This window comes from Filicampus tigris, chromosome 1 (assembly GCF_054856515.1).
Source record: "Filicampus tigris isolate MCC_2025a chromosome 1, RoL_Ftig_1.0, whole genome shotgun sequence".
NCBI classification, from domain to species: domain Eukaryota; kingdom Metazoa; phylum Chordata; class Actinopteri; order Syngnathiformes; family Syngnathidae; genus Filicampus; species Filicampus tigris.
In genome coordinates this window covers 37,957,011-37,984,765 of record NC_141217.1, presented here as the reverse complement: position 1 = coordinate 37,984,765, position 27,755 = coordinate 37,957,011, and the positions used below count along the sequence as shown (strand labels likewise).

Sequence of the window (27,755 nt, the reverse complement as noted above, 5' to 3'; positions counted from 1 at the left end):
ATGATGAGATCACGTTTTATGTCAATAAATCCAAACTATTGTGCAGAACACTTTTATACTTTCACAGGTTGAAGTGGACAAGAGTAGTAATTAAAATGAACCTATTATATAAGTGCCAATGTTCAGCTCACTCAAGTGTCTCTTTAAAATGAGATTCGCTCCGCAAGAATCCCCTCAGCACTTGTTTGTTTTCCTGAAGCTAGGATGGCAGTCAGACACATTACAACATAGCAAGACTCACTGCTTTGAGTCGTTTACGTGACTGCACTTTTTCTTTTGCATGGGACGGTTTCACATACGCCAGTAGTCATGGTGTCGCCTGTAAACAAATCCCGAAATCCTCACATTCAATGGCCAAATTTTCTCAGTGACTGTCATTATGTGCAGCCACGCAGAGAAGATTTCCAGGCAAGACTGCAGTAGACTCAACATTCATGTTGTGTTTCTGTCACAAGCGCTCCACCCTGCTCCCTCCTTTCACGACACATTTCCTTCACTTTGTGGGAAAGCATAACAAGCTTGTATATTTCCGTGGTCTTATCAAACAATGGTGGCCTGCGAGATAAAGAAAGGTACATCACTTGAGGCTCTTCGTGTGCTTTTTTCAGGAAGACAAGGTCACCGTTCTTTCATCTGGCAATGAGTTTGGGGCTTTTTTTTGTTATACTTTAACCAAAATATTCTAAATTAAGCAGATTGCTTCCTGCTGTGTGTTTTTGTAGCTGGCATCAAAGCAGCTGCAGCAAGTTCATAAAAGGGTATTTTGACATGGCCTGTTTCTCCCCTCGGCGGGACCACTGCCTGTTGCGTGATGCGATTCTGCTGCGAAGGGGAGAAAGTGGACGTGTGTGATCGCCATCCTCCTGGACAAAAGCGCACGGATCTCCTCGGGGGATGACAGCAACCCGCAATGATGTCATGTGTGCGGCAGCCTTGGCCCGCTGTCGTAATTTTGCCGCCCTAATGACTGGAACAGGACCCCTCCACAGGAGGAGTTGGATTCCTGCAAATGAAATGCAAGCCAAGCTCGCAGTACTTTGTCTTCGCTATTCTATTTCACCACTCGCTTCTGTCTCCCGCGTCTGGAAACGGCCGCTCGACGTTTTCCAACCTTTGCTTCGGGAGTCTTCTTCCCTCTCGGCTCACTGGCCATTTCATTGGGGACAACGATCCCATACAGGTGAACGGACAATGTGACTGGTTTGTAAAATGGACGAATGCTTTATTTCAACAAATTACAGAAAACTGAAATCAAAATAGCCTATCAATATTATTTCTTAGAGATCAATTATTGAAACAATTCTTTTCAATTACACTCAGGAAACTTTCGTCATATATTGCATTTCATACACAAGGTAAGGCAACGTGCTTCACATGCTTAAAAATACAACATTTCAAAAGCATTTCCAAACACACAAAAGAGTTAAAGACACGTTAAAGCTAAGTAATGAAATGAAAAATTAGTTTACTAAAATTACTAAAAGAACCTGAAGTGTAAGAACAAGATTTTGGACAAGATGATTTTTAAAAAATGCTTTGAATCAAAGCTAAAGGGGGAAAGCAAAGTTTGGATTTCACCTGGATTTAAAAGCATTTACACTTGGGAGTCGGGACTGACTTCACTTCTATCCTATTGGCAGCTTCTTCTATTTGTGTGCAGCATAACATCTTAATGCTGCTTCACCATGTTTGTTATGAACTCTGGGCTCGACTAATTGACCTGAGCGGGCAGCGCTCATGCAGAGCCCGACTGGCTTTTTTGAGCATTTCTTGAATGTATTCAGGACCCAAACCATTCAGTGATTTATTGACCAGAAGCAGACTCTTGAAATCTATTCTGCAGCTGAAAAAAAGCCTGTAGGACTGCAGTCATATGTTCTGCGAGCACAACTAAAGTGTTTTTCGACTTTGACGATAAACAAATTGAATCAGTGAGTGTGCCCGTCGCTAGTGGTGGCCTTCGCCCAGCCGTATTTATTTGTAGTTTTCCTAATACGCTGGCAACTCATAGTCACTTCCTCGATTGAATTTGAAACACAATCTCTGGCCCATTCAGTCTTTCCGAGCGCCACATTCGCAGAGCCCACCGTGCGCTCCAAAGTATAGTAAACTTGTCCATGTGAGTGGGCGCTGATGAAAACGATGTGAGACGAGTGGGTGGCACTTTGAAAGGTGCGCGTCTGGCACCGGATCCGCTTTCACCGGGCCGTCCACCGCTGGATTCCTGCGGTCGAGTCGGGACTCAAGCCGAAGGAGAACTCGCGAGAGGGAAAATTCCCTTTGAACTGCATGGCTGCCTGCCACTGTTCTCCGTGGTAATGACTTTACCAACATTTGCTCCCCCCATCTTTTTTTCTTTTCAGCGGCACACACATGTTCAATTGTTTGCCGAGGGAGCTCCATTTTTTTGGAGTTGCCTTCGACAGAAGCTCAACTGGTTGGTCGCAGAAGCTCCAGTGGCAGCGCAGCCGCTGACGTCCTCTTGGAGCATGCGCAGTCCACGCGAGGACGTTCGATGCCGACTGTGTGACTCACTCGCTGCTTCTTCAAATGCGAAGAAAGTTGCGGCGTCTGATAAGTGCAACTAATGAAGTCAATATGCGAGAAGTGTTTAGTGAGCATAAACCTAGATTAGTGTTATTTATTGCCGCTGGTTTATGTGGCCAACCCCCCTCCTTCACGCACACACACACCCGCACGCCCACGCACATACACGCACACACACACATGCCTTGTGCTCGTCTTTTCTGGCTGTTGTGTGCACATCTGGCTCAGGCACCCACCGCCGCGTCCTCGGAGGAAGAGGGGGATTATGGGAATTGGGCGAACGCAGTTAAATCTGGCTTTCAGCCGTCCACCTGGCTGTGCGCGCCCTCGGGCGGCCATTCCCCAAGTGGGCCACGTTTTACGGGCACTTTTAGTGCTTCTGTAATTCTGTCCTCCTCGCTGTTATTTGCAAAGCAGAGGTCAAGTTAAAGTGCACGACGGAGCACATCCAACATGTCTGCAATTATCATACATGTGTGGCTTTGTGCAAGCTCAGTTTGACATGATTCAAGTCTTGAATTGACACGTGTGTGTGTGTGTGAGAGTGTGTGTGTGTGTGTGCGTACAGTATGTGGTGGGTGTCAAGGCGCTCGAATGCATGTGCAGCCTGCAAGGCAGTCACTCAGAAAAGCTTTCCTCTTCAGCACAATGGCCACTCTGTCAGTCGGTGTTGTTTCAGCGCGGGGGCCTCATCCCCCTTTTGTGCTCCTGTCCACTTTTTTTTTTTTAATGTGGAACTGTCATACACCAATGTATAAACCGATAGATTTTAGATTTGTGGACCACTTGTGATGTTATTCATTGTTTTGGAAAGTTGTGAAACTAAATGCAGTCTTGTCGAATCTTTCCCCTGATTTTTTTTTTCTGCGTCATGTGCTGTACCTCCTCATTTGAATAATTGGCTTTCCATCCCAACAGGCTGACCTTTGTCTTTTCTTTTTTTTTTTTTTTTTTAAAACTGGGCAGCCTGTCAATGAGCTTGGCCGACATGAGTAATTGAGGCGCTCATGTACCTGCATTCCTGTCATTCCGTGTGAATCTCACCCGTCGGCGGAGGCTTCCCTCAGCCCCGCATGGACACACGGACCAGAACAAACAGGATGTCGGCCTCAGCAATGAAGGAATACTTCCTTTCTCTGATTCATGAGCAATCCCCGCAGTTATTTTTAACTCATCCCCTCATGCTCCTGTTCACATTTCTTCAATTTCGCTTGGTTTCGGGCGCCAGCTGATTAAAGGCCTCTCGCTAAACTGCCTTTCAGGTTCACTTCCAGTACATTCAGAGCTCCATGAGCATCTGGCTCTGTCCGGACCGTCAACTCACGATACTGTGATTCTTTATCGCTTGGCCTTCAAAAAGCCCTGCGATGATAACAGTCGCGAGCCAGTTTAACCCACTCCATGTGCCAACAAGTGCAAGGTTCATTTGGTGAGAAAAAAAAAAGTTGTTCCTCTCCTCAAATTGCGGGGGACGGATACGGGAGGAGAAAGTGAGGCAAGTCGTCGAATGGAGGAGATTGATATTGGAGGAGAAAGTGAGAAAAGAGACGCTGCAGCTGTAAATGGTGTTGTCTTTGACTGCAGATTCAAGGGGTGATTTTCACACTTCCTAAGTGGAGTTGCAACGCTTATTAGAAAAAGATGCAGCCGTCTATTTGAGCCATTTGTTCACTGCCGGGCGTTCGAGAGGCTTAGCTGACTGACTGAATGGTTTATCATTATGTCAACCAGAAGATTCTTCTTGTAATAGGTCATTCGAGGCTCTGTATCAGATAAACGTTCCCAGACAATCAAGGGTACAAAAGTAGTGCCAGGAGTTTGCAAATATGTATTCGAATTGCGTACCACTGTTTTAGTCCCACTCTTCTGGAAGGCTGAAAGTTACAACGACACTTAAAGTGGAAGTCAACCAAAACGTTTTTTTTCAAGAATATGTTCTATGCAGTCCCAGTTGAAACAAGGCATTCTGATAAATATTGTGTTTGTGGAATAAGAGTTAATCCACCCGTTTTTAGCCATCTCCGGGGGCGGCCATTTTGTCACTTTCTGTCAACTGAAACTGACATCACAGTGTCTCAATCATGGCTGACCTGTTTTCTGAAGCTGAGCCGTGATTGGTCGTTACCTGAGCCCTGAGACACTATGATGTCATTTTCAATCGACAGAAATGACAAAATGGCCGCCCCCTGAGATGGCTAAAAACGGGTGGATTTTGCTGCTTAACTCATATTCCACAAACGCATTTTTAATCAGAATACTGTGTTTCAACTAGTGGGCCTGCTGGGAACATAAACTTGAAAAAAGTGTGTTTGGGTTGATTTACACTTTAACACACGTGTATTTGACTGTTTTCACAGACAACTGTCTTGAGTTGAATGATAACGGTGTTTTCAGGGTGTAATACAAAAACTATTTTATGATATTCCACTTACAAACCAGGGATACTTTACTAATTTTGCCATTTTCAGCAGTAAAAAATTAATATTTTGTCTGTAATGAATTGGATAACTTTATTAGTTTTGATGTGTACAATTGACAGCTTCAAAAACACATTTTGCCACTTGCTGTCGACTGAAAATGACATCACATGAGCCGTGATTGGTTGTTACCTGAGCCCGAGCACGTGACATCATTTTCAGTCGACAGCAAGTGGCAAAATGCGTTTTCAAGGTGTTACTAAAAACAATGAAGCTATCAAATTCATTGTAGACAAAATATACGTTGTACTGCTAAAAATGGCAAAATTGGTAAAGTATACCTCTTAATGATGAAAGTTGTTAGCGTTAGATATTTCCAAACAGAAAGATATTTTGATGGATTAGCTAGCCGTTGATATTTACAGTCACGCTTTGGCTTTGTGTTTTAGTGTTCATGTTTTTGTTGAGAAAGCTGGTTGTTATTTGACATATTATCGTAATAAGTCAATATAGAGGTTGCACAACTTCAGATTTTTATAAGTCAAGACCAAAGTGCTTTGTTGCAGCTGTAGCTGTTGTGAAATGCGCTATAAAAATACAATTGTATTGTATTGTATTACTGTCCGTCCACTTTGATGGGTGGTGCCCCAAACGTTATTCCAAATCCTGCATGAGTCTTGTTTTTTTCAGCTTTACTCGTTCTCCCTCACATTACTGAAGCTCCACAATTAGAAATGGAAGCCAATTTCCCTCAATTGAGATGACGGACTATTTTCATTCAGCGCATTCATCTGATGCTGCAGGTGGCTCTGCTCGGTCTTTGCCTTGACGTGATTAGCGACTAGTCGACACTGTAGAGTAGTCAAGTCGACTATTCTGTACCACCCGAATTACCCACCATACATTTGCATTTAAATGACGCATCTGCTCTGACGTGTTAATAGATTGCTAACGTTAAGATTATGTGTGTAAGTGTCCAGTGTTTTGTTTGCAAATAAGCATCAAAAGGCGCAAAGTCGCTGGAGCATCGCTTTTGTTTGGTTACAGTTTTCTAGAATCTTTGTGTAGGATTTCTGCTATGTGGTGACCACCTAGTTCAGATTACCAATCCAGAGAGTTGTCGCCTGATCGGATGTCTGCTCAGAGAAAGGGCGACGGCGTTTTCTCACACTCTCAGCTTTTACCTCTGGAAAAAACAGCCGCAATTCCTTTGCGCATTGTTCTGCTTTCATGTGCGAAGACACGCGCGGTCGTATTGCTGGCCGCAGTTTTAGAACCAAGCTGACATTTGTCATGGAGGTCAGTTTTTGATTTCCGGACATGTTCAGGAAGTCCAAGCAGCGTCGTGACGACAATGGCCGCCGCGCTGGCTCCAGCGCCTCTCATTGTCTTTCCACGGCCAGGAAAAGGAGAAAGTCAAACAAAAGGCAGCATGATGTATTCACGCAAGTACAAACTAGATGTTGTGCTGCCTCACAATGATGTCATATGTGTGATGTCATTCTGATGGGTCACCTGAACAGTTGACGTCATCGTGCAATGTGCACTTTGTCATCCTGGGGGGTTGCGTTGGTGTGTTTGTGTAGGCGTGCGCTGCTACTTGTGACTCTTTTTTTTTTTTTTTTTTTTCTTCCTAACTTTCGTTTCCCTGAGACGCACTCCAGCTCAGCTACTTCCAGGCAACCCTGGCCATAGCTCAACTCTATTTTGTCTTCTTTTGATCGCCGAAAATATGCTCACTTACCAGACCGCGTATTCATTCTGTTTTCTTTGCCTCCTTGTTGGCTCCGCTTCCTGACAAGAACCAGCTCAGCTTTTTCTGTTTTTGTCTCCTAGGCATTTTACGCTTGCTTTATAGGGACAAATCTCATATCAATGAAGCAATCAATCAGGAGCCGTGATAGGTCCCCTAGTTTTTCCTGAATCCATTTTTTAACCCCATATTCTTAATCATTCTATGCATGTTTTGAGTGCACAAAGCAAAATGTATAAGTACAGTTGCACAAGTTTGAACTTAAAAAGATGTAAAAAATAAATCAATAAAGCAATGGAATTGCAGCTACTCCGAATAACAGATTATGGAGGTGTTAGCTGAGCTAATGCCTGGTTGTCTTCATCTGGGGCCTTTGATCCATCTTCCAGTGGAGCCCCTTTTTCCGGGACCCCACCCTGATGAGCAGACGCTGGGATTTGTTTGGGGTAAAGCGGGCCGTCTGAGTCCGCTCTGTCGTGAACAGTGAAGCCGCCCACTCTTTTCCCTCTAAGCTGATGACAACCACGTCCAGTCTGTGAGAAAGAGGAAACACACTTTGTGCTGCCAGCTGTGATAAAGCACCAGCAGCACACTGTAAAAATATATGAAGAGCCATTACGGGGTGTGGAAATAAATGAATGAAGAATGCTTTTTTGTTTTTTTTGCTCCAGACCAATGCTCAAAAGACGAGTTCAAGGAGGAATTATACAATTTAAGATAATTCCCAGGTGTCTTGATTAAAGGTCACTTCTGTCAAAATACACCAAGAATAACAGTACACTTTGTTAAAACTCTTTTTAATGTTGTTTTTGTGAGGGCAGTTCTGCCTCGTGCAAATGTATAAGTACAAATTTTATAACCACAGTGACCGGAGTCAAAGCTAAGGCACGTGTAAGAATAATAATGTATTTTTTTATTCATGTGTTGGATTCTTGTGGACAAGGCCTGTTAGCTTTATTAGCTTGTGGGTTTAGCTTTAGCTTTTTCCAAATCTACGCCCAACTTGCTTGATGTGCTTTGCTTCCACATATGTATGCTAATGGCTCTCACACACACAAACACACATAGACAAAACAAGTTCATAGTGTTCCAGCTGCTTTCACTCCCTTTTCCCTTAGAGCTGGAACACCTTTGTAATCAGGGACTCCGAAGAAAATAAAAGAGGGTTTTAGGAACTGTAATCGTACACTTCCCTGCGCTCTCCTTGCAAGTAAAAAGACAATATTGTTGTCGAGTGTCTTCCCTCCTCATTGTGTGCATTGTTTACTAATGTCTCACTTGGTGTGAACCTGACATTTAATTGGTCCTTCGAGCCGGATCCCTATATGCCAACCAAGCATGCGACTACTCGGTGCATCTCTCGTGTGACTATGGGCCCTATTTTCGTGCCCAGCGTAAGTCTAGCACAAAGCGCAGTCTTTCTGTACGCACGGGTGGGCTTTTCTTTCTTTTGGTATTTTCATAGACGGGTGCAGTTGAAATGGGGCGTTTGTGCCGTTGTGGGAGTGAACACAGCCGACTCGGAAGTGGCTTCTCTCAATCCCTTGAAATTCAGCGCGGCAGAGGCGCAAACAGTCTTTGACAGTGCCGAAGCAGAAATAGACTCACTGGAGTCCAAACAGAAGATTGAAGCATGAAAAGTACGTTTATAAGGGACTGCAAGCAGACCGCCGCGGGTGGATGATGTAAAGAAATATGACGAAGGTGCTGATGATAATGATGTGCTCGATGCATTGATTTCTACAACGATTCAGGTGGTTCGATGCATGCTGTTGTCACATTTAGGAATGAAATGTGATGACATCCACCACACATATCAAGAGAGCGCAGAATCGGTCTGCCTGCACCTCAATCAAATTCGTCAAAATCGCCTTACACCACCTGCGCCACAACTCAGACCTGTGCCGAGCTGGTCTACTGTGCAGTCTACTTTCCGTCACCAAATTGTCAGGTGCACCGGGGAGGTGTAAAAGAAAATAGCCTCGGTCAGGCGAAACGGCCAGCACGGCACAGTTCCATCTGCCAAATTCCTAAACGCAGTATACTAGACTCAACCCGGCACAAAAATCTAAATGCGCAAGTTTCTACACCTAGCGCAAGTGCGGTGTCTATGAAAATAGACGCCTGCATTTCCCTCATTCATTTATTTCTTTCTTTTTGCAACAATCCTGTGAATTTCCGATGGTGTTATTGAAGACTTTTCAAGACTCTGAGACTCCTTCCAATTCTCCTTCCACATACACACCGCAAATGAATCGTGTTTGCACAGTGGAATTGCCACTGCCTAATTTCATCACATCCCCCCACGTTTTCAGAAATAGGAGGGGCAACAAATGATTTACTTGGTTATTTAATTTGACACTTTAGCAGCGGACAGGCACTCCAGAGACTCAACTATTTGTACGCAATCCGAACTATTCTGTTGGTGGACGTGTTGTCCGTGCGGTTTGGTAAGACTTATGGAAAAGAAACTGGAGGTTTTAAGAAAAAAAAAATTAAAATACCATAGGCAGTTGTTCAGCTGACTATTTTTATTCATGTAAAAAACACAGCTGAAAAGGAATGATAGAGTTTGCGATAAGCATCTTTCTGTATGATATCAGATGGCATCCAAACCGTCGGATGTGGGATGGACTGTAAAAGAGAGCTGGCTTTAGTTTGGCACATGTTGCAGTTCTCCTTTATCCAAGTGTAAAGCAGAGAACGATCATGTAGGAAAACATCTATGCCTCTTTTCCAGCCGTCTCTCTGGGATCCTCCAGTGGGAGTTGAAGGTCATAAAGTCGGCTCAGGCGATGTCGTAAATCAGATCGGATTAGGAAGCCGACCAGTTCAGGGCAGTTGGACTTGCCCAATCCAGTCGCCATTTGTGCTGCAGCACTCCCCCCCCACCTCCCTCGCCCCCCCCCCCCCCCCACAACCTCTCTCCCCGACCAACAACCTGAACCCCTCAACCGCTTTACCTTTTAAACCGAACCCTTCGCTTCGCCAATCTATCTGTTTTCCGTATGGCTGCACTGAGCATTGCTTGAGATGGCTTGTCGTCGCCCTATCCCGCTGAGACTAGTTCTGGTGTGCAAAATCACATGTAATCAGTCGGAGTTGTCTGATGTCATTATTTTACTGCTCACTCTTACTGTGCGTGGTCTGAGTGCCAATAACAACAAGCCTTGATCGGCTATTCAGCTCTGCAGCAGCATCTCTCAGCATTCACTCACACTTTCTGTGGGCTGTGCCACCTCCAGGAAAAAAAAAATACTGCCAGCAATTTATTTTGATGCATCCCTACTAGAGTGGTGCTTCGAGATGCAAAAACCTCCACTTAAAAGGTTTTATGAGATACGAGCTATCATCCGACTGATTTTCTTTTTGCTTTGACTTGCCTGAAACTGCACAATGGCAGCGAGATCAGCTCACTTCACAACAAGCATTGCTGCTTGTTTGGCCGTTTGTTTCCTGAGTAATTCTTCGATAAAGTCGCTTCGAGCTGTTTGTCGCCACTCCCAGCTGAAGTTTACTGTCAAACTAAACATAAAATGAAGGGAATTGCATGTTGTGTGTTTCAAACAGCAACATAGCTTCGTCTTAGGAATCTCTGGTTAGCTCAATGCTAACAAACAATGCACAACGCCATACACGGGTTGACTCCGAGCTGGATAACGGTTAACATTGCCATGCCCAATCACCGTCACCGCATGGTATGCTAGACAACATATGTACTATACATATGGCAAATAAGAGAGGAAGGGCACGCTGAGGTCACATTAAAGCAACACTGTCTCATATGTCGGTTTTTGTCGATTATGGCAGCGCCATGTGGACAAAATCGGTAGTGTTTTGACAAAAATCAACCACATTTCCCATGCGCCAGCGCGTAGTGTCGTGAAATCCTGAGCTCTCGCTGGCCTGCAAGTTGGACTGAATTATATTTCTATTTCCAGTGGTTGTGTGAAAGATGAATAGTGATGAGGTAAAGAATCTAATTTTGCTCAAACAATACTTTTGTTTTTTTGTTCGCTTTGGGGCTTCTGCCATGACACCAGTAATAGCGCGCAGACGTTTGAATGGACTTCTGTCCTTATAGCGAAAGAAGCAAGTGAGTATGCCGTAAAGCATCTCAGGACATTTGTATGTTTTTTGTGTGCCAGGGTTGCTCCCATCCTCCTCAAAATTTCTTAATGCCAATAGCAACGATACAGACCCCCCCAGGGCATGACAAAAGTCCCATTCAACTACTTGTAAGTCAATGTTTCATCAAAAGAGTTGTGAAAAAAAAATATTAAGGTCGAATTCTTGCTCAGTGCTGCTTTAAATAGTTGCAAATACTGTCAAAATGACAACTTTTCAGGAAATTACCGTCAGTTCGCTTGAGTTCCCTTCACATAGCCTCGTTGAAGTAGTATTATACTTTAGATTGCTAGCATATGCCATTGCACACTCACCTCAACACAGCAAAACCCCCAAAAGCATTAGATTACATTTCAAAACAGTGGCATCTGGGGTTGTGTCTCAAGGGTAGCTCCGCTGGTGGCTTACAACAGTGGCCCCGCCCCCACTGATGGAAGAAGATTGTGTCGCTCATCAAACCCGTTCATCAGGTTGCGTATTGTACTTGCCTTTCAGCTGGATTTTGCTCTGAACAGTACCAGTGGGCAAACTGCGACCCTGCCCACCAGCTATTGTTAGCCATTTTCTATAAGGAGAAAAAAAAAATGTCTCAAATGTCAAAGGATGGGAATGGCACGGCACCAAATCAAAACAAAGCTTCCCATTGAATGGAGTCAGGTCAGAGCAACAGGGCCTCGTTGGAGGAGAATACGTGGGTAGTGCATAACAAGCGCCACGCATTTTTCACATTTCTGTAGTATTTTACCCCCTAAAATGGGCCGAGCCGTAAATAAGGCCTCTCTGCTCGCTCGCTTGCTTCTTTTTTAGCTTCTTCCAAACACAGGAAGTGACGAATTGGACCGCTGCAGGAGAAAGACAAATGAAGTTAGCTAAATTCAGTTACTTGGCTGAAACGACATGGATCGGGTCCTGAAGGAAATATCCTCTGAGCTTTTTGACCTCTTCATCTTCAGCTTCTTACGTTTGTTATTGTTATTTTCCGCCCATTTCAGCTGTTTGACCCGACACACATCTGCGCCTCAGGCGTCGACTGACACCCTGAATGAAAGGCCATCAGAGTGTTTTTATGAGCGTCCTAAATCCTCCACAGACGCTGCGCCGAAATTGATGTGTTCATCATTTTAAAGCCAGTATACGTAGTACATTAGATGTTAGTTTGCTCAATCGATTCCGTGTATATCTACTCTATTTCCCTTCACTTATTCCCAATTAAGTAAATACAAAAAAGGCCTCTTGGTCTTTGCCTTTGCCTTGTGTATGCATGACTGGCTGAGAAAACAAGACAAACAGCTCGGCTCCAGGCCTGCACAGATGCTGCGGCTGGTATCTGGATTTAATAGAGTTTTCTTTTTTTTTTTTGATCAGTCTTGTGTTACATAATCAGGGTGGCATTAAACAAACCCACTTAGTGCAATTGGTAATTGTCACGTATCTGTTTACGTTGTAAAAAAAAAAAAGAAAAAAAAAAGAGGCTCAGTGGGTTTATTTCTCCCTAAAATATTGCTAATGATATAAATAATGGCAACTGCCCATATATTCTCTGAAGGACACTTCAAATGATGCCCGTGGCTGTAATGAAGACAAATATGAAAGATGCCGAGCGAGTCGAAGGTAAGATCTTTCCAAGAAGGACAAAAACAAAAGGAAGAGTACGTATTTGGGGTGAAATGAGACAAGCAAGTTGTGATCAAATGTAGTTCTATAAACACCACACATTCCTGCTGTAATTCTGGACATCTGGTATGCATGCTGCTTCTCTTTTTCTCTCCTGTGTGGCTTTTGTTCAACTCGCTTTATCAACATGTAACATCTGCGCATTTGCTTCATTGGTAGCTTCCAGCGTTTTTTTTTCTTTCTCTCTTTTTTTACTGTTTATCTTTACATGTGAATGTAATTGTGAGCTGTTTTACTCTTACTATCTGTTGACAATGCGTACTAAGCAGAAATGTTATCCATGATGATCAGTGTTTAAAGTTTGTCTTTGCAAAGGTAATACTGTTTTCGATTGACACTCTTCATAGCTTTATGAAGTTTATACATAATAGAAACACCATTCAGTATGAGGTACTAAATCTGAGAAAATGACAACAGGAACAATAATCATATTTTGCAATGTATATCTCCAAAACTGCGCATTAAATTTGCATACAGCTTATGCCCGATTGATGTGCAAATGTAGCAAATGAGGTGTGACCTGTGAGTGTATGTGGAAGCAAAAGCGACGCACTCGTGTGTTTTGGGTTCAGTGCAGACAACGTGATTCATGAGCAGGCAATGTGGTTCCAATGTGGAAACATCAGCTGAAAAGTCTCTCATGTGATATTCCTGTAAGTGTCATGGGAGTATTGTTTGTATAACCCCCATTTACATTAACAAATATTGACCAGCTACGTGGACATCGTGGGCGCACACATCAGCGTGTTGCGATTTAGACCCGAGGCTGTGTTTTATAGTCACGGGTTAAGAGTCAAGTTGTCAGGCCATTTGTGGTTTTGCTCATGAGGGCACTGTTGATATTGGTGTAAATGAGGGGTACCAGTGCAAACAAGCTTTCAAGATTCTTCAAAGGAATTCACTTTACAACCCATTTGCAAGTTGAATGAGTGTATTTGTCGGACTCTTAGTTGCTCCGGAGTCAAGTTGCACCAGTCAAAAAATCATGAAGATGGAAAAAACATATTCAAGTCGCATTGGACTTTTAGTCAGATTTTGGGGGGAAATTTATTTGACAAAAAACGAGACCAATAGCATCAAAGCTCGGACCGGCTCCCAAAATCCCCGTTCTCCAAAATTTTTTGATTCAAAACTTCCACTTCCAATCCTGTGTCGCATTACGGCCAAAAGTAGAATCCTGCTCGGTTATTGTGTCTTTTGTTGCTGTAAATCGTAAATCCTTGCTGTGGCGGATGCCACATGCTAAACTAGCGCGCTAGCTGTTTACATCACACTTAGTTGCCATGACTACTTTTTCATCCTGCTTCCCCTTGCATTTCTTCTTCTACTTTCTTTTGGTGGTTGTCAAATACTTTTACTGCATTACCATCACCTTCAACTTTAACTAACTTCAACTAAAACCATTTTAAACTAAAAAGGAAAAAAAAAATCCGTATTTAGAAGCAACAGTTTTGAATCCAACCGGAACTCGTTTGCTGCCGTCAACGAGGATTTTGAGTGCCAGTCTGAGCTCTAATTTCAATATATTAAATACGCACCTGAGTATAAGTCTCAGGACCAGCCATACTGTGAAAAAATGCAATTTATAGTCTGAAAAATATGGCAGTTCCACTCCCAAACCCATCATCATGAGGACGTAAAACATTTTTTGTCTTCAAAAACAAATGAGAGCAGTTTGCGTTTAATTAAGCAAACTTGCTGCCATAGGCCATGTGGGTTTTATTTTTAATTGTTATTTTTTTGGTCTACTGCATGATTAGATGACGCTCTCGGTTCTGATTGTGGTTGTGGTGCCTAAAGGGCAAGCGTGGCCTCAATCCTGAGACTGAGGACCTCCTCCTGTGGTCGGGTGCTGAACGTCAACACAGGAATTGAGATCATCATGAAAGTCCCCCAAATTTCAACTGGGCTCTGATGTTGGTTAGCGCAGGCCCATAAAGTTCCTGCCACCCACTCAGCCGTTACAAATTGTAAAATTAACACACATAGTTGACTTCACCGGCAACTTTTGGGTTAGATTTAACAGTCACTGTCCAAATGTTCCACGCTTTTGCCTCACCGCCGAGCAGCACACTAGAAAGGTGCCAGCTCTTTCATGACACAACAGCCACCGTGTTTAAAAACAATAATGTCGCCAGTTATATTAAACAGCATATTGTGTGTATTGAAGCTTAAAGTGGAAGTCAAGACAAACATATTTTTTTCAAGAATATCTTCTATGCAAGTCCACCAGTTTAAACAAGGCATTCTGATGAATACTGCGTTTGTGGAATAAGAGACGATCCACCCGTTTTTAGCTATCTCTATCTCAATCTATCTCAGGGGGCGGCCATTTTGTCACTTCTGTCAATTGAAAATGAAATCACAACTGCTCAGGGCTCAAGTAACGATCAATCACGGCTGACTTGTTTTCTGAAGCTGAGCCGTGATTGGTCGTTACCTGAGCCCTGAGCAGTTCTGATGTCATTTTCAGTCGACAGAAGTGACAAAATGGCCGCCCCCAAAGATGGCTAAAAACGAGTGCATTTTGCTGCTTGATTTATATTCCACAAAAAACATGTTTGGGTTGATTTCCCCTCTAATCTGAAGTTGATCATGGACAAGGGGAGTCGAACTTAATTTTCAGACTGATTTTGCAGGAATCAAAATAAATGAATTGACCCAAACGAGTCTCCTAATCATCCCGATTATAATTGTTCATCTTCCATAGTTATTGTTTGAGTATATCTCTATCCCTGTGAGTGGATGTTTTTGATGCTTTGAGGTCTTTGTCACTCACTGAAGTGAAAACTGCTCCGTTGTGCCAGACGTTGCGCTAACTCACCGAAGTACCGAACATGATATCCTTTACATATGTACACGGTATCCTTTTCCAGAACTCTATGAACCTACCCCCGGACAAAGCCCGGCTCCTCAGGCAGTATGACAATGAGAAGAAGTGGGACCTGATTTGTGACCAGGTTCGACATTCGACTTCACGCGTCTGCACGTCTTCAGCATACTCAACTGAATGAACAAATAAAAGCGCATGCATTTATCTGGTTTGGCCCACAGGAAAGGTTTCAAGTGAAGAATCCACCTCACACTTACATCCAGAAAATACGAGGCTACTTAGACCCCGGTGTCACCCGAAAGGTTGGGAACGCTCTTCACAACAAAGCGTCCAATCGGCTATCTTAAAGTGGACATAAATGAACACTCTGCCCTCTGCGTGTCTCCCAGAAGTTCCGCAGGAGGGTACAAGAGTCGACCAAAGTCTTAAGGGAGCTGGAGATATCTTTGAGGACAAACCACATTGGGTAAGTGGCCATTTCCCTGCTCTACATGTGTTTCTTACGGTGTAACGCGAAAGGAAAGCCTGGTATTGTTTCCCCTGGTGAAGAGTAGACCTTTCTTTGCTCTCTGCGGTGCCCGGATCTCCCTCCCATTGTTTGAGGTTGCCAAGCTCTGCAGCTCCACTTCATAGGGCCCAGCCTCCCAATGCCCAGATGGTAGCCATTGTGTTGCCGCGTCCACTCCCCCACCGAGTGCTGAACAGGAAGCTTTGTTGTGTGTGCCAGAAGGACAGGAAGACTGGCTGGCCAACCTTTGAAAATAGAAAAACACACATGAGGATACTTTTGCACAGTTGACACCTATTACAGCAAACTATTGTCATGTACGGTAATTACGTTGCAATTTTTCAATTTTTTTAGCCACGCTTTTGCCCCCACAAGTCAAAATAAACCCCCTAACCTTTACATACCAATATAACAGTTGGCTCGTCTTGGCTGTCCGTGGCTTTGTTAGAGTTTACTGCAGAGACAACAAAAGTCATTTGTAGTTTAATATAAAACTTTGCAAGTGACGTAAAGTCGCCGCTGTTGGGTAGATGCAGAAATAACAGAATTGCACTGATTGTGCTGTGCACTTGTTGCTAGGCAGAATTCATTGAGCATTCATTGTGACTGCCCCGCGGGCCAATTGAAAAATTGTTTGAATGACGAGACAGCCATGCACAGATACGTCACCGAGGAAGTCAGACAGACACGCGCTCAAAATAACATCGATCTGTGGTGGTGATGTTTTCACACTTAAAAGCGGAAATCTACCCAAACATATATTTTTCAAGAATATGTTCCCAGCAGGCCCACAAGTTGAAACATGACATTCAGATTAATATTGTGTTTGTGGAATAAGAGTTAATCCACCCATTTTTAGCCATCTGAGGGGGCGGCCATTTTGTCACTTCTGTCGACTGAAAATGACATCACAACTGCTCAGGGCTCAGGTAACGACCAATCACGGCTGACCTGTTTTCTGAAGCTGAGCCGTGATTGGTCGTTAGCTGAGCCCTGTGATGTCATGTGATGACAAAATGTCCGCCCCCTCAGATGGCTAAAAAGGGGTGGATTTTGCTGCTTAACTCATATCGCAGTGTTGACTCTTGTTGTCTCTGTAAAGATAATTTGAGATAAAGTGTTTTGACTCAGGGATCCCAAGGCACCATTGTGTAAGGATTGTGACACTGCTCTGTGTTTACTATAAATGCAATCAGGAAAAACCGTGCCGTCTAGTGGGCCACTGCCCCTTGGCTGCAAATGTGGAGTTGCTGATGGTGTTCCAGGATCAGAAAGACCTTTTTCTGCACGTTTATATGACTAAAAGGAAAAAAATGCTTTCAATTCATTTCCCAGAAGAGGAATTAGGTGGTACGCTTTTCAAGAGAATGGCGAGCGTGTGGATGAGCTTTTATGACTGCGTCTGTCTGAGTCTTATTCCCGACACGGCCAAGAAAATGTGAGCGGCCGGGTGTGGGGAGAGGTGGAGTGCGAAGCAGGGGTCAGAGGCAAAGAAGGGGGGACTTTCTAGACAGGAAACCCATGATCATGCCCGCCTGCTCACAAGCATGCCTCCTCTTTCCCCTTCACCTCAACTGCTTTGTTGGTTTCCTCTGTTCCATCGCTCACCTCCCTTTCCCTTTTGCTCAGCCGACACTCTTTCCTGTCGATCTCAAGCAATCATTCAAATAAGAAACATTTGTGTCTATTTTAGGACGTTGTTTTTTTTTCCCCCCCAAAAACCTTGCCTTTGAAGAAGAAAATCCTGAACTGAGCCCAGATTCTCCAACCATATTCCCGTCAGGTTGTTTTTTTTTTTCCCTCCATGCAGTGGCAGTTCCTTTCTTTTGAGTTTCCATACAAATGTGAGTTCAATTGTGTGGAAATTGGAGGCCTTGTCCTACTCTGCTTTCCGTTCCCTCTTTGCCAAGGTCTTCCTGTCAGGGAAGCGCGGACCCCCTTCCGAGCTAACGCAAAGCATGACACATAACGAGTGAGAACCACAAAAGCAACTGATCTGACTGATCCAATTCGAACCCTAATGACATTTACTTACATGGAGAAGAGACTCAAAGGATAATTCTTTCCCAGAGTTTGCATTCACTTTTTCTACTTTTCCACTTTGTGCATGTCAGTGTTTCTCGCTGCTTTCCAGTCATGTCCAAAACTGTGAAGGCAAACTGTGTCCCAATTGATTTCTGTGCCCGCTGTGTTCCCCCCCGTGTCATAGGTGGGTCAGGGAGTTCCTCAACGATGAGAACAGAGGTCTCGACATCTTGGTGGAGTACCTCTCCTTTGCCCAGTGTGCTGTCATGTGAGTATTTTGATACCCGGCCGCGCCTGCTGATTTTTGCCATGAACTTTTCCTAAAAGGAACTGGGATGGGTTGGGTTGGGTTGGGCTGCAGCTGCTGAGTAAGCACGTTACGTCCCGCAAGGCCTAATGAGCTGCTTGTGCATCAAAAATGTGCATTCTTTGGATGTGTTTGTGTACCTTGTTGCGTACTTGGAAAGCTGAATGTGGGCAAAAGTATTGGGACGCCTGCTCAGTACACCGACAGGAAAATGGCTCTTTCCTCTCCTCTGGGTCACTGATGATTGGACGCAGTCACTGTTAAAGTTCTTCCAAAAATTGTTGTTTTTTTTCTTAATTTCCACTCATCCAATCGTGCCTTTATGAACTTGCTTTGTTCTCTAGGCCATGTCCAAAATGACTAGAAGGGCCTCTTCGGATAGTCACATCTGCAAACCTCTATACCACCTGTCCTTAGATTACATGGAAAAGGTCATTTCTATTCAATTTGCCACCACTTTTCCTAACCAACATCATCACGCGACAGCAGTATTGCTGACGTAAGTCTCCCGCGTGAAACGTCCATTTTCTGAAGAAAGACTACAAAAATGTGCTCCTTCGACCCATGCGTGCTTGTCGTATTTATTTCAGTCAGAAGTGGGAAGTTAAATGGGAAGTTGGCTTTTTTTTTTTTTTAACTTAAGTTAGTCGGGCTAAGAAGAAAATAACTATTAGAAAGTTACTAATATCAACATCGTAAGTTATCGATTTGTCAAATAGCTTATGATTTGTTGCTTATTCTATTCTATTATGCTATATTTGTTGCTATTCGTTTTCTTTGCTTCTGCACATGAGCATTTCCAAGTTAAGTCAGTAAACGTCTTTGGTGGCCTGTTGCTTTAAATATTGCTGCCATAAACAATTCAATTCAATTTTCTAAAGGTTGGTCAGAAGTAACCTATGCTTATAAATGCTTATAAAAGTAGACTGAAGGTTGCATCGAGGCAGCTCTCCTAAGCATTTTTAGAATTCAAACAACCTTTCCTCTGAGTGCTTCTGGGTCACCTTCCCCAGATAGGACAGCAAAGTCCCGAAGCAAAAACCGGAGTCCGAAGAGGCCCCAAGTTTCGCTAGTCAACAACACCCAACCGATGACCAAATTGGTTCAGCCGTGTGTCCCAAGATTTTGGCCCAGCAGTGTTATGTGTCTTGTTGACCCGAACGAGAGCCATTTTCTTTGCTGAGCTCTATGGTGCATCCGTATGATGGTCTTGTGATAACCCCCTTTCTGCCTCGCTCACCTAACCTGCCCCCCTGCATCTGGTCTGTACCCCCGCTGCGCCTCTGTGTTTGCCTGTGTGCGTGTGGCCCAGGTTGGATTTTGAGGGGCTGGAGAATGGCGAGGATGGCTTCTTGGACAAGGCTAAATCTTGGAGCAGGTCCATAGAGGATTTGCATCCTATGAGCACTCAGCCCTTCTGCAACACACTGGTGCGGTCGGCCCGCCAGTCTGTCCTCCGGTATGTATCGCTGAGCTGGCTTCTGTCCGCTATTGCCTGTCCGTGAGTTGCCCTGCTCCCCTAACGTGTGCTGTGAACATGCATCAGCATGCCAGTCTGTTGTGCTGGTGCTGTCCGGGCTAAGGAAAGGCCCTATGTGCTCAGTATCTTATAGGTCTATAAGATATAAGCATCTAAGCATACAAGCAGTTATATGCATCACTGATTAAAAACGTCCAGATTGTTCTAGCATTACAATATAAATTCAATTACATGTAAAGGTCTGCTTTTGGTTTGGATACATTAGGTTGGGAAATACATAAGACAGAAAAGGCAATTTAATACAAGATACGGTATACGACACATATCCTGAATACAATACAATACAATACAGTCCGCAGGTCGAGGCACGATCGGTGCTACGCCGTAGCAGCTAGCTAGCTAGCTAGCGGCAACCAGCTTCGGCTGGCTACTGCTGCGGCTGAACACGTTGCGGTTTTGTTCCTTGCTAAATTGGATTGAAAATGTTATGATTATGTTACGGTGTGCCGTACATCAGCCGGGAGGCATGGCCTGGAAGATTACAAGTATATTAAAAGAGTATATTGAATACTAGTAGATACCATATCACCAATGTGATTTGTTTTCACAATGCAGTCCTGAATTTTGATTGTGACTTTTGAGATCCACACAACAAATGTTCTCAAATTTACATTATATTAGATCTCATCTTTCTTTTCCTTATATACATAATACTATCCTTCTTGTTATGGGCGGACAAGGGATGTTTTTATTTAGCACATAAATCATAAAATGTTGCACTTCAACACTAACCGCAAATGTGCTCTTTTCTTTTGGTGTTTTGATGTTTGAAAGAAAAACAGTGGAGCTTGTTTAAACTTTTCAAATGTACCAAAAGAAGTGGCTTTTGGTGATCTTCAGTACATCGTATTCAGAAATGTGAAATTGAAGACGTGAACTGAAGACGGCCGCCAAGTCCACAAGTTCCCAACGTTATGCGCACATGCCGACTGTACGAGTCGATTACATAATTGCCCGACTTTGTGTTGACAGTGGCGAGGAAAGCAGGCATCTCCCATCATGCATCGGTAACCTCAAAACCGTCCGTCTTTTAATGCTGCCAGACCTCATTCTCCCTCACGCCTCTCAGCCTCGTGACACACGCACAAGAGCCACGCGAGTGGCAAATACATGCGGAGGGACGAATCAGACGAGCTGCATGTTCGAAGTGCCGCACGGTAGCCGAGTGACAACAACTTTCACCGTGTGTTGCAGCTACGGCTCAGTCTCCAGCAGCAAAACCATCAAGAACTCCCGACTTGTCAGCCAGAAGGATGACGTGCACGTGTGCATCATGTGCTTGAGAGCCATTATGAACTACCAGGTAGGCAACAGTGTTGCTAAGCGGCTTGTACATACGCGCCGGGGCGCCGCTTGTATATTTGTCACCCGCGACACATGTATGCTTCCTCTACTGTGATGTGCTGCATTTCAACCACGTTTTGGTCTCACCACATCCTGTTGTCTGTCTCTCTTGTCTTCATGCAGTATGGCTTCAATATGGTCATGTCTCATGCACATGCGGTCAATGAAATTGCTCTCAGTTTGAACAATAAGAGCTCACGGTAAGAACGAATGTCCCGCCATCACCTTGCGTGCACGGCTGCCTCATACAATAAGGTGCCTTTTATGCCTTTCGTTATCGTTTGCACTTTTAATTTGCCAACCAAATATTTGGTCACATCTTTGCCGAGTGTGTCACAATTGCTCCTCTTTTGGCAAAACAATCATTAGCAATTTTCTTGCTCGTTTGGAATCAAGTTGAAGTGGTGATTTTATAACACAAGTGAGTGATGCACTATTTGGATTTGAAATGCATGCGAACAACTTTATCGGTAAGCCAATCGATGTCTGTCAAAAACGAAGGGCAGTTTGTCCGTTCAAGTTTCTTAGCTTAGCGCCCAAAGCAGCTCGAGGGACAAAAGGCATTTGGCAAAGCACTTTGCTGTCAAAATTGAACTTGCTCTTAGTGATGTGTTAAAAATGTTGCTGTAGTTGCGCTATTCATGTCAAACATCAATTTAGACAAAGTGTTTTATCGTTAAGGATTGTGCTCATTTGTTTTCGTGCATTGGACTTTGCAAGTTCACTTCCTAGATTTGCTCCGGAGGGAAAAGCCTCCAACCTGTTCGTATGATCCGCTTGTTCTCTGAAGTTGGGAATGAGACGCGTCCATGCAGACAGTTGGTGGAATGTTTTCAAAAAGGAGATTAGTGCTTAAACCTCGGTCAGTGTTTGATCACTTCATAATGAAGACCAAACGGAGGCAATACCTTCAAACCTTCAAGATCAGCACTTGCCTTAGTTTTGCTTCCAGAAATGTTGAGATGGACACGCATTTATTCCTGCGGTCTAGAATCAACGTTGCTGCTTTGCAAGCATGAAAGTGAGCTTCGGTGCTTGTTTTTGAAATGTCTGTGCTGTCCTGATGGGTGCCTCCCTCCCACACTTTCAGGACAAAGGCCTTGGTCCTGGAGCTGCTGGCTGCCGTCTGCCTCGTTCGAGGAGGTCACGAGATCATCCTGTCGGCGTTTGACAACTTCAAAGAGGTGCCCAAAGCCAGACTCCGTGCAATTTGAGCTAGCTTATTATTCCTTTCGGTCCTGAAGTTCACCAGGTTAGTCCCGTTGATCGAATGCAAAGGAAAAAGACTTCAAACAACAAACTTATCCATACCGTCTCATTTAAGTCAAAGTTGTTAAAGAAGAGAGACAGTATTTTCATGTTTAATGTGAGCTTATTGAGATTGCGATTTTTTGCCGTCAAGCGATTACAGTTTTTTAACTAATTAATCGCAACAATTTCCATAATTAATCGGGATTAATCAGATATTTACTCGAGTAAAATCTTGGAATTAAAATGGAAAAAAAATGTAAGTATATTTGGATTAAGACTGTTCAAATAGATTTCATTGATCCTTGAATACAATTCTTTTCCTGTAAAATACAACAGTTGGACAATACACCAAAGACGTACAACTACGTAATATGGTATTTGAATTTGGCTTTGCGAAGCGCGCAAATGATTTTGGATTTCTCCAATGAGCCGTCGAGCAACTTTTTAAAGTAAAACTACGTAAAAGTCCGTCTTTGTGACAGTGGCTTTGGCTGCAAAGTGAGCAGAGGGAAGCTGCCACAGGAAGTAAATAAAACGGAGTTAACAGAGTTAATTGTTTTTAATGCATTATAACATTTAAATTAATCTCCATAATTAATGCTTTAACTTTGACAGCCTTAATTCTTTAGTAATCTGTTGTTCCACATAACTGTTGATAATGTAGGGGAAAAAAAGCCATGGCGAGCTCATTGCTGAGATGCTCGGAGGCCTGCGGGGCCGGCATGCAGGGATGAAAGTCGAGGAGCTCTGTGAGTTGTCGCCTCCACAGAGGCCACAAGGGAAGCTCCGTGGTGACCTGTCAGAGGTCGTTCGTCTCATTCAGACGCCAGATGTGACACAACCTGGAGCAAAAAGAAGCATCAACTCCCTGATGGCAGTCAGAGGACTGCAGCCTCTTACTGGGCATATTCCAAAACAAGCGAGAAAATGAGCCCACTCATCGAAACAAGATGTTGTTTTTTTTCTTCCTTTGATTGTGGTGTTTTGTAAAAGTCTGAATTTTCCTGATTTTTCTGGGAGTTTATCTCAGCCATTCGTTTGTATTTTATTCAGACCTATAAAAAAAAATAGCCAAAGAATTTGCTGGGAAAACATGCCATTGTTTGTTTATACTTTTATCTGGCTATTTTTGGTCGGAAGATTTGTGCCCGTTATTATTTTCAGTTGACTTGCCTCGCTGTGACCGCTGAGCATAAGAAAAAAATGGCTTTCAAACACAGAAAAGCTTCTCAGATAGAGAACTGTTAGACTGTTTTGAATGCACTGATTAATGATGATAAGTAGACATCCAAATATAAAATGGCTTTCGCCAAGTGGCTACTTAAACTAAAAAATACATTTCAAAGTTTATTGTGTTGATGAGGGGGAAAAAAAAATCTAAAATGCGTAGTGAACTGTCGAGCAAATAATAATCGGATGAATACCAGCAGTCACCTTTTCGATATACAGCGCTGCAAATGTCTCAAGTCAACCCCAAACATATTTTTTTCAAGAATATGTTCTATGCAGGCCCACTAGTTGAAACAAAGCAATATGATTAATAGGAAATGTGAGTTAAGCGGCAAAATCCACCCTTTTTTAACCATCTCCGGGGGCGGCCATTTTGTCACTTCTGTCGACTGAAAATGACATCGAAGTTGCTCAGGGCTCAGGCAACGACCAATCGCGGCTCAGCTGTTTTCTGAAGCTGAGCTATGATTGGTCGTTATCTGAGCCCTGAGCATTTGTGATGTCATTTTCAGTCGACAGAAATGACAAAATGGCCGCCCCCGAGTATGGCTAAAATGGGTGGACTTTGCTGCTTAACTCATATTCCACAAACACCATATTCATCAGAATGCTGCGTTCCAACCACTGGGTTGACTTGCGCTTTAAGTTTCCTTTGGAATCTTTGTAGTGTTTTAATGGATTAAACAGACGTGTTCGGCTCATTCTTCGAATACGCATCATTGAATGTTGGAAAGGTAACACTTTGCCTTTCTTAGGTGTGTAAGGAGAAGCATCGTTTCGAGCGCCTGATGGATTTCTTCCGCAGTGAGGAGGGAAACATCGACTTTATGGTCAGAGCAAGTTTGCTTTCTGCCATTTTGCTGTGTCCAGCATGCAAATGCGTGTTTGTCTGCGATCCAGGTTGCTTGCATGCAGTTCATCAACATTGTGGTCCACTCGGTGGAGGACATGAACTTCAGAGTCCACCTGCAGTTCGAATTCACCAAGCTAGGACTGGATGACTATCTGGAGGTAAAACCGAGATCACGTGGAGACCGTGCGCTCTCTTCAATGTCACTCATGATTGCGATGTGATTCCCCCCCCCCGCCCCGCCCTCAGAAATGTAAACACACTGAGAGTGACAAGCTGTCGGTGCAGATCCAGGCCTACCTGGACAACGTCTTCGACGTGGGTGGTCTGCTGGAAGATGCCGAGACCAAAAACGCAGCACTGGAAAAAGTGGAGGAACTGGAGGAGCACCTGTCTCATGTAAGTCGACCACCAACGTCGCTCACTGGGCCCATCCCGGCTCATTTTCTTTGCAGGCTGCGTGCGCGCGTCCAACGCTGTAATTGTCATGTGCGGTGTTTTCCTTTTAAGTGGCTTGGCATAATCACGGGGTGGGCAAGTTTGGTAACAATCCCGATATTGTTCCCCTGCTGGCTCCTTCCATCTTTGCATCCCACGCGGCCTCGTAAAGAGCGTCGTCTGCACATGGACGAGGTGGTGGGCTGCCCTGACATCATTTGAGGAATTTCATCACAAACTCTGCTCTCAGGGGCCAGGAATGATGAGGGAGGATGAGGCCGAATTCCAGCGCAACGTGCGCTCTTTTCATATTCCAAATAGAAGCTGCGTCACGCGCTTGCTGCATCATGCTGCTGGCCGTCTCATATTTCGGCTTGATGGTGCTTCGTGTAAATGGGAGCGTGGGAGGCACTCAACACGGGATGATGCTGCTGCTGCTGCTGCTGCTGCTGCCGCTGCTGTGAATGTGCGATTCACCTCCTCTAATTGCATTTTTTCCCCAGGTGACTGAGAAGCTTCTGGAGGTCGAGAATGAAACGATGATGAAGGTGGCAGACTTGGAAAAGGTGCTCCTCCAGAAGGATAAAGATCTTCAAGCAATACGGGTAAGCCGGAGGTCATGTTTGACGCAAGATTGATACCGGGAGGTTAACAGGCTCAAGTAGCCTATATCATTTTCAGACGCATCGAACTAAATCAGTGTGATGGCAAATGAGGTCGGCAGGAAGCGGGATGTTTTTTCAGCTTGTCAAGTCGTGCTCTTGTGCTCCACATTGCCCCCCCGCGACCGCTCAGGAGACGTACGAGTCCACCAACACGCAGGTCAACACCCTGAGGCGGGTGCTGAAGGAGAAGGACGCCGCCTTCCAGAGGCACTTCAACATCGAGAGGCGGCTCCTGGAGCTGGAGCAGCAAGGCACCATCCGTCTGCACAAGAAGCCCGACGGTGACATCGCCATCGAGCCGCTCGGCGCGGCGTGCGGCGGCGGTGGCGGCGGCGGCGGCCTCGCCATCCCTCTGGCCAACATCGGGGCGCTACCGTTGGCTTCAGTGTCGCAAGCAGGGCTACTGGATCCCAGCTTGCCCCCGGCCAGTGAAGCTCCACCCCCGCCGCCTCCTCCGCCTCCGCCTCCTCCTCCGCTTCCTTCTACCGCAAGTGAGTCGAGTGACACACAGCTGCGGGCTTCTATTTACAGTTGGTCCGTGACAAATACCTGCGTTAATCGTTATCATCATCCTTGTCTCAACTGCTTATCCAATTAGAGTCACGGGTGGCACACATAGTCAAACGCACTCACACCCATGGGCAATTCGGAGTCTTCGTCGAGTTGCGTTTGGATTTGAGTTCAAATACATTTTCTTTTTCCAGCTGTGTTGCAAAAGCAGAGTTTCAGTTTTACTGTCAGATTTTGGAATTGTTTGGAAAAAAAAAAATAATTTTAACCGTCATTTCCTCCAGGCCTCAGCGCACCCATTCCACCGCCTCCTCCCCCGCCTCCTCTCGCTCCTCCTCTGCCTGAAGCGTCTCCTTCGGTCATCCTGAGTGTTGGCCTCTCAGGTACGAGCGCTCCTTTTTCCTCTGAGCTGCAGCGAGTGTCGCCAAACTCTACGCCTTTCTGCTTTCTTGCAGCGATTCGAATCAAGAAGCCCATCAAGACAAAGTTCCGCCTGCCCGTGTTTAACTGGACCGCCCTGAAGCCCAATCAGATCAACGGCACCGTTTTTAATGAGATTGATGATGAACGGGTGCTGGAGGTACGTCAAGCGGCCGACCTCCCTTCCACCTCCACCGGCGACGTCTTTCATCTCAGAGGGTGGTGTTCAGCTTGTAAACGACGCCCTGTGTGCAGGAACTGGATTTGGAGAGGTTTGAGGAGCTGTTTAAAACGCGAGCGCAGGGTCCTATCATGGATCTGTCATGCGCAAAGAGCAAAGTGGCTCAGAAGACTGTCAACAAAGTCACGCTGCTGGACGCCAATCGCTCCAAGAATTTAGCCATCACGCTGAGGAAGGCAAACAAGAGCACAGAGGAGATCTGCAAAGCCATCGAGAAGTATTCAGCAATTACCTTTCATTGTTCTTTTCAACACCCTGTCAAGTGACTTCAGAGATTTGTTTCGGACTACATTGCACGTTGGTGATTGTTGAAAAGATGCGCGAACCCACAACTCGGTAGTCAATTCGTGGAAATATAGCGCAAAACACTTTGTCACCATTTCCGGATATTTTGGCCGTTGCTAAAAGGGGGCCCGGCATAAGTTTCCCCTCCTAACAACTTGAGCGCCTATGTTCGCATCAGCAGCGCAGTTGCAGCGTGCAGTTAGCCTGCTAGCTAGGCTTGCATCCTGAAAATGCATCTTCCCTTTGCGACTTTGCATCATCTGGCTGGCGTGGCTGCTTTAGAGCGCCTCGTTGTCGCTTGCGAGTGCGCGCACATCACCGTGAGCCAGGACAGGAATTTTTTTTCAAGTCCGACTAGATATGCAGCATGTGGACTGGGGTTGGAGCGCCTCGTTGTCACAGCGTGGAAAAGCCCCGTGATGACCCAGTGGGATAAAGGCTCACACATGTTAATGGATGTGTGTGTGCGCATGCTATGTGATGTGCTCTGTATGTGTGTGTGATGTGTGAGTTATATGTGGGCAGACCAAGTAGCATCTATTTTTCTGTGTCAAGAAATAAAAGTAGATTTTTTAAAATGACTAAAAGACCGTACCGTGACAGCAACTTAATTTAGAAGACATTTTTACTGAACACTTTTTATGGACTGTAACACAATATTTGTTCATCATAACTAAATACTAAATAGAACACCTAAGCAAAAACACCTTGATTCAGATTGTTATGGATAGAATTATTTTCACCCATGTCCTGACTTTGTTCACCATTTCGCCTGACCCGACCCGTTTT

At 44.6% G+C, this 27,755-nt stretch overlaps 1 protein-coding gene across 3 annotated transcripts in view; it reads left to right on the top strand.

Moving 5' to 3' along the window:
* Positions 1-27,755, top strand: part of fmnl3 (formin-like 3) — a 40,714-nt gene that overhangs the window by 2,744 nt on the left and 10,215 nt on the right. For 2 of the 3 annotated variants that reach the window (XM_086038498.1, XM_086038489.1), the window contains exons 2-17: positions 15,396-15,479; positions 15,574-15,654; positions 15,742-15,818; positions 18,070-18,153; positions 19,505-19,651; positions 20,927-21,035; positions 21,200-21,276; positions 22,167-22,260; positions 24,313-24,387; positions 24,458-24,568; positions 24,657-24,806; positions 25,349-25,450; positions 25,641-26,001; positions 26,305-26,403; positions 26,476-26,600; positions 26,696-26,898. In XM_086038498.1, the coding sequence (XP_085894624.1) occupies positions 15,396-15,479; positions 15,574-15,654; positions 15,742-15,818; positions 18,070-18,153; positions 19,505-19,651; positions 20,927-21,035; positions 21,200-21,276; positions 22,167-22,260; positions 24,313-24,387; positions 24,458-24,568; positions 24,657-24,806; positions 25,349-25,450; positions 25,641-26,001; positions 26,305-26,403; positions 26,476-26,600; positions 26,696-26,898 (1,979 nt within the window). Of the gene's footprint in view, positions 1-15,395; positions 15,480-15,573; positions 15,655-15,741; positions 15,819-18,069; positions 18,154-19,504; positions 19,652-20,926; positions 21,036-21,199; positions 21,277-22,166; positions 22,261-24,312; positions 24,388-24,457; positions 24,569-24,656; positions 24,807-25,348; positions 25,451-25,640; positions 26,002-26,304; positions 26,601-26,695; positions 26,899-27,755 lie in introns of all 3 variants that reach the window. The other variant, XM_086038481.1, reaches the window with a different exon arrangement.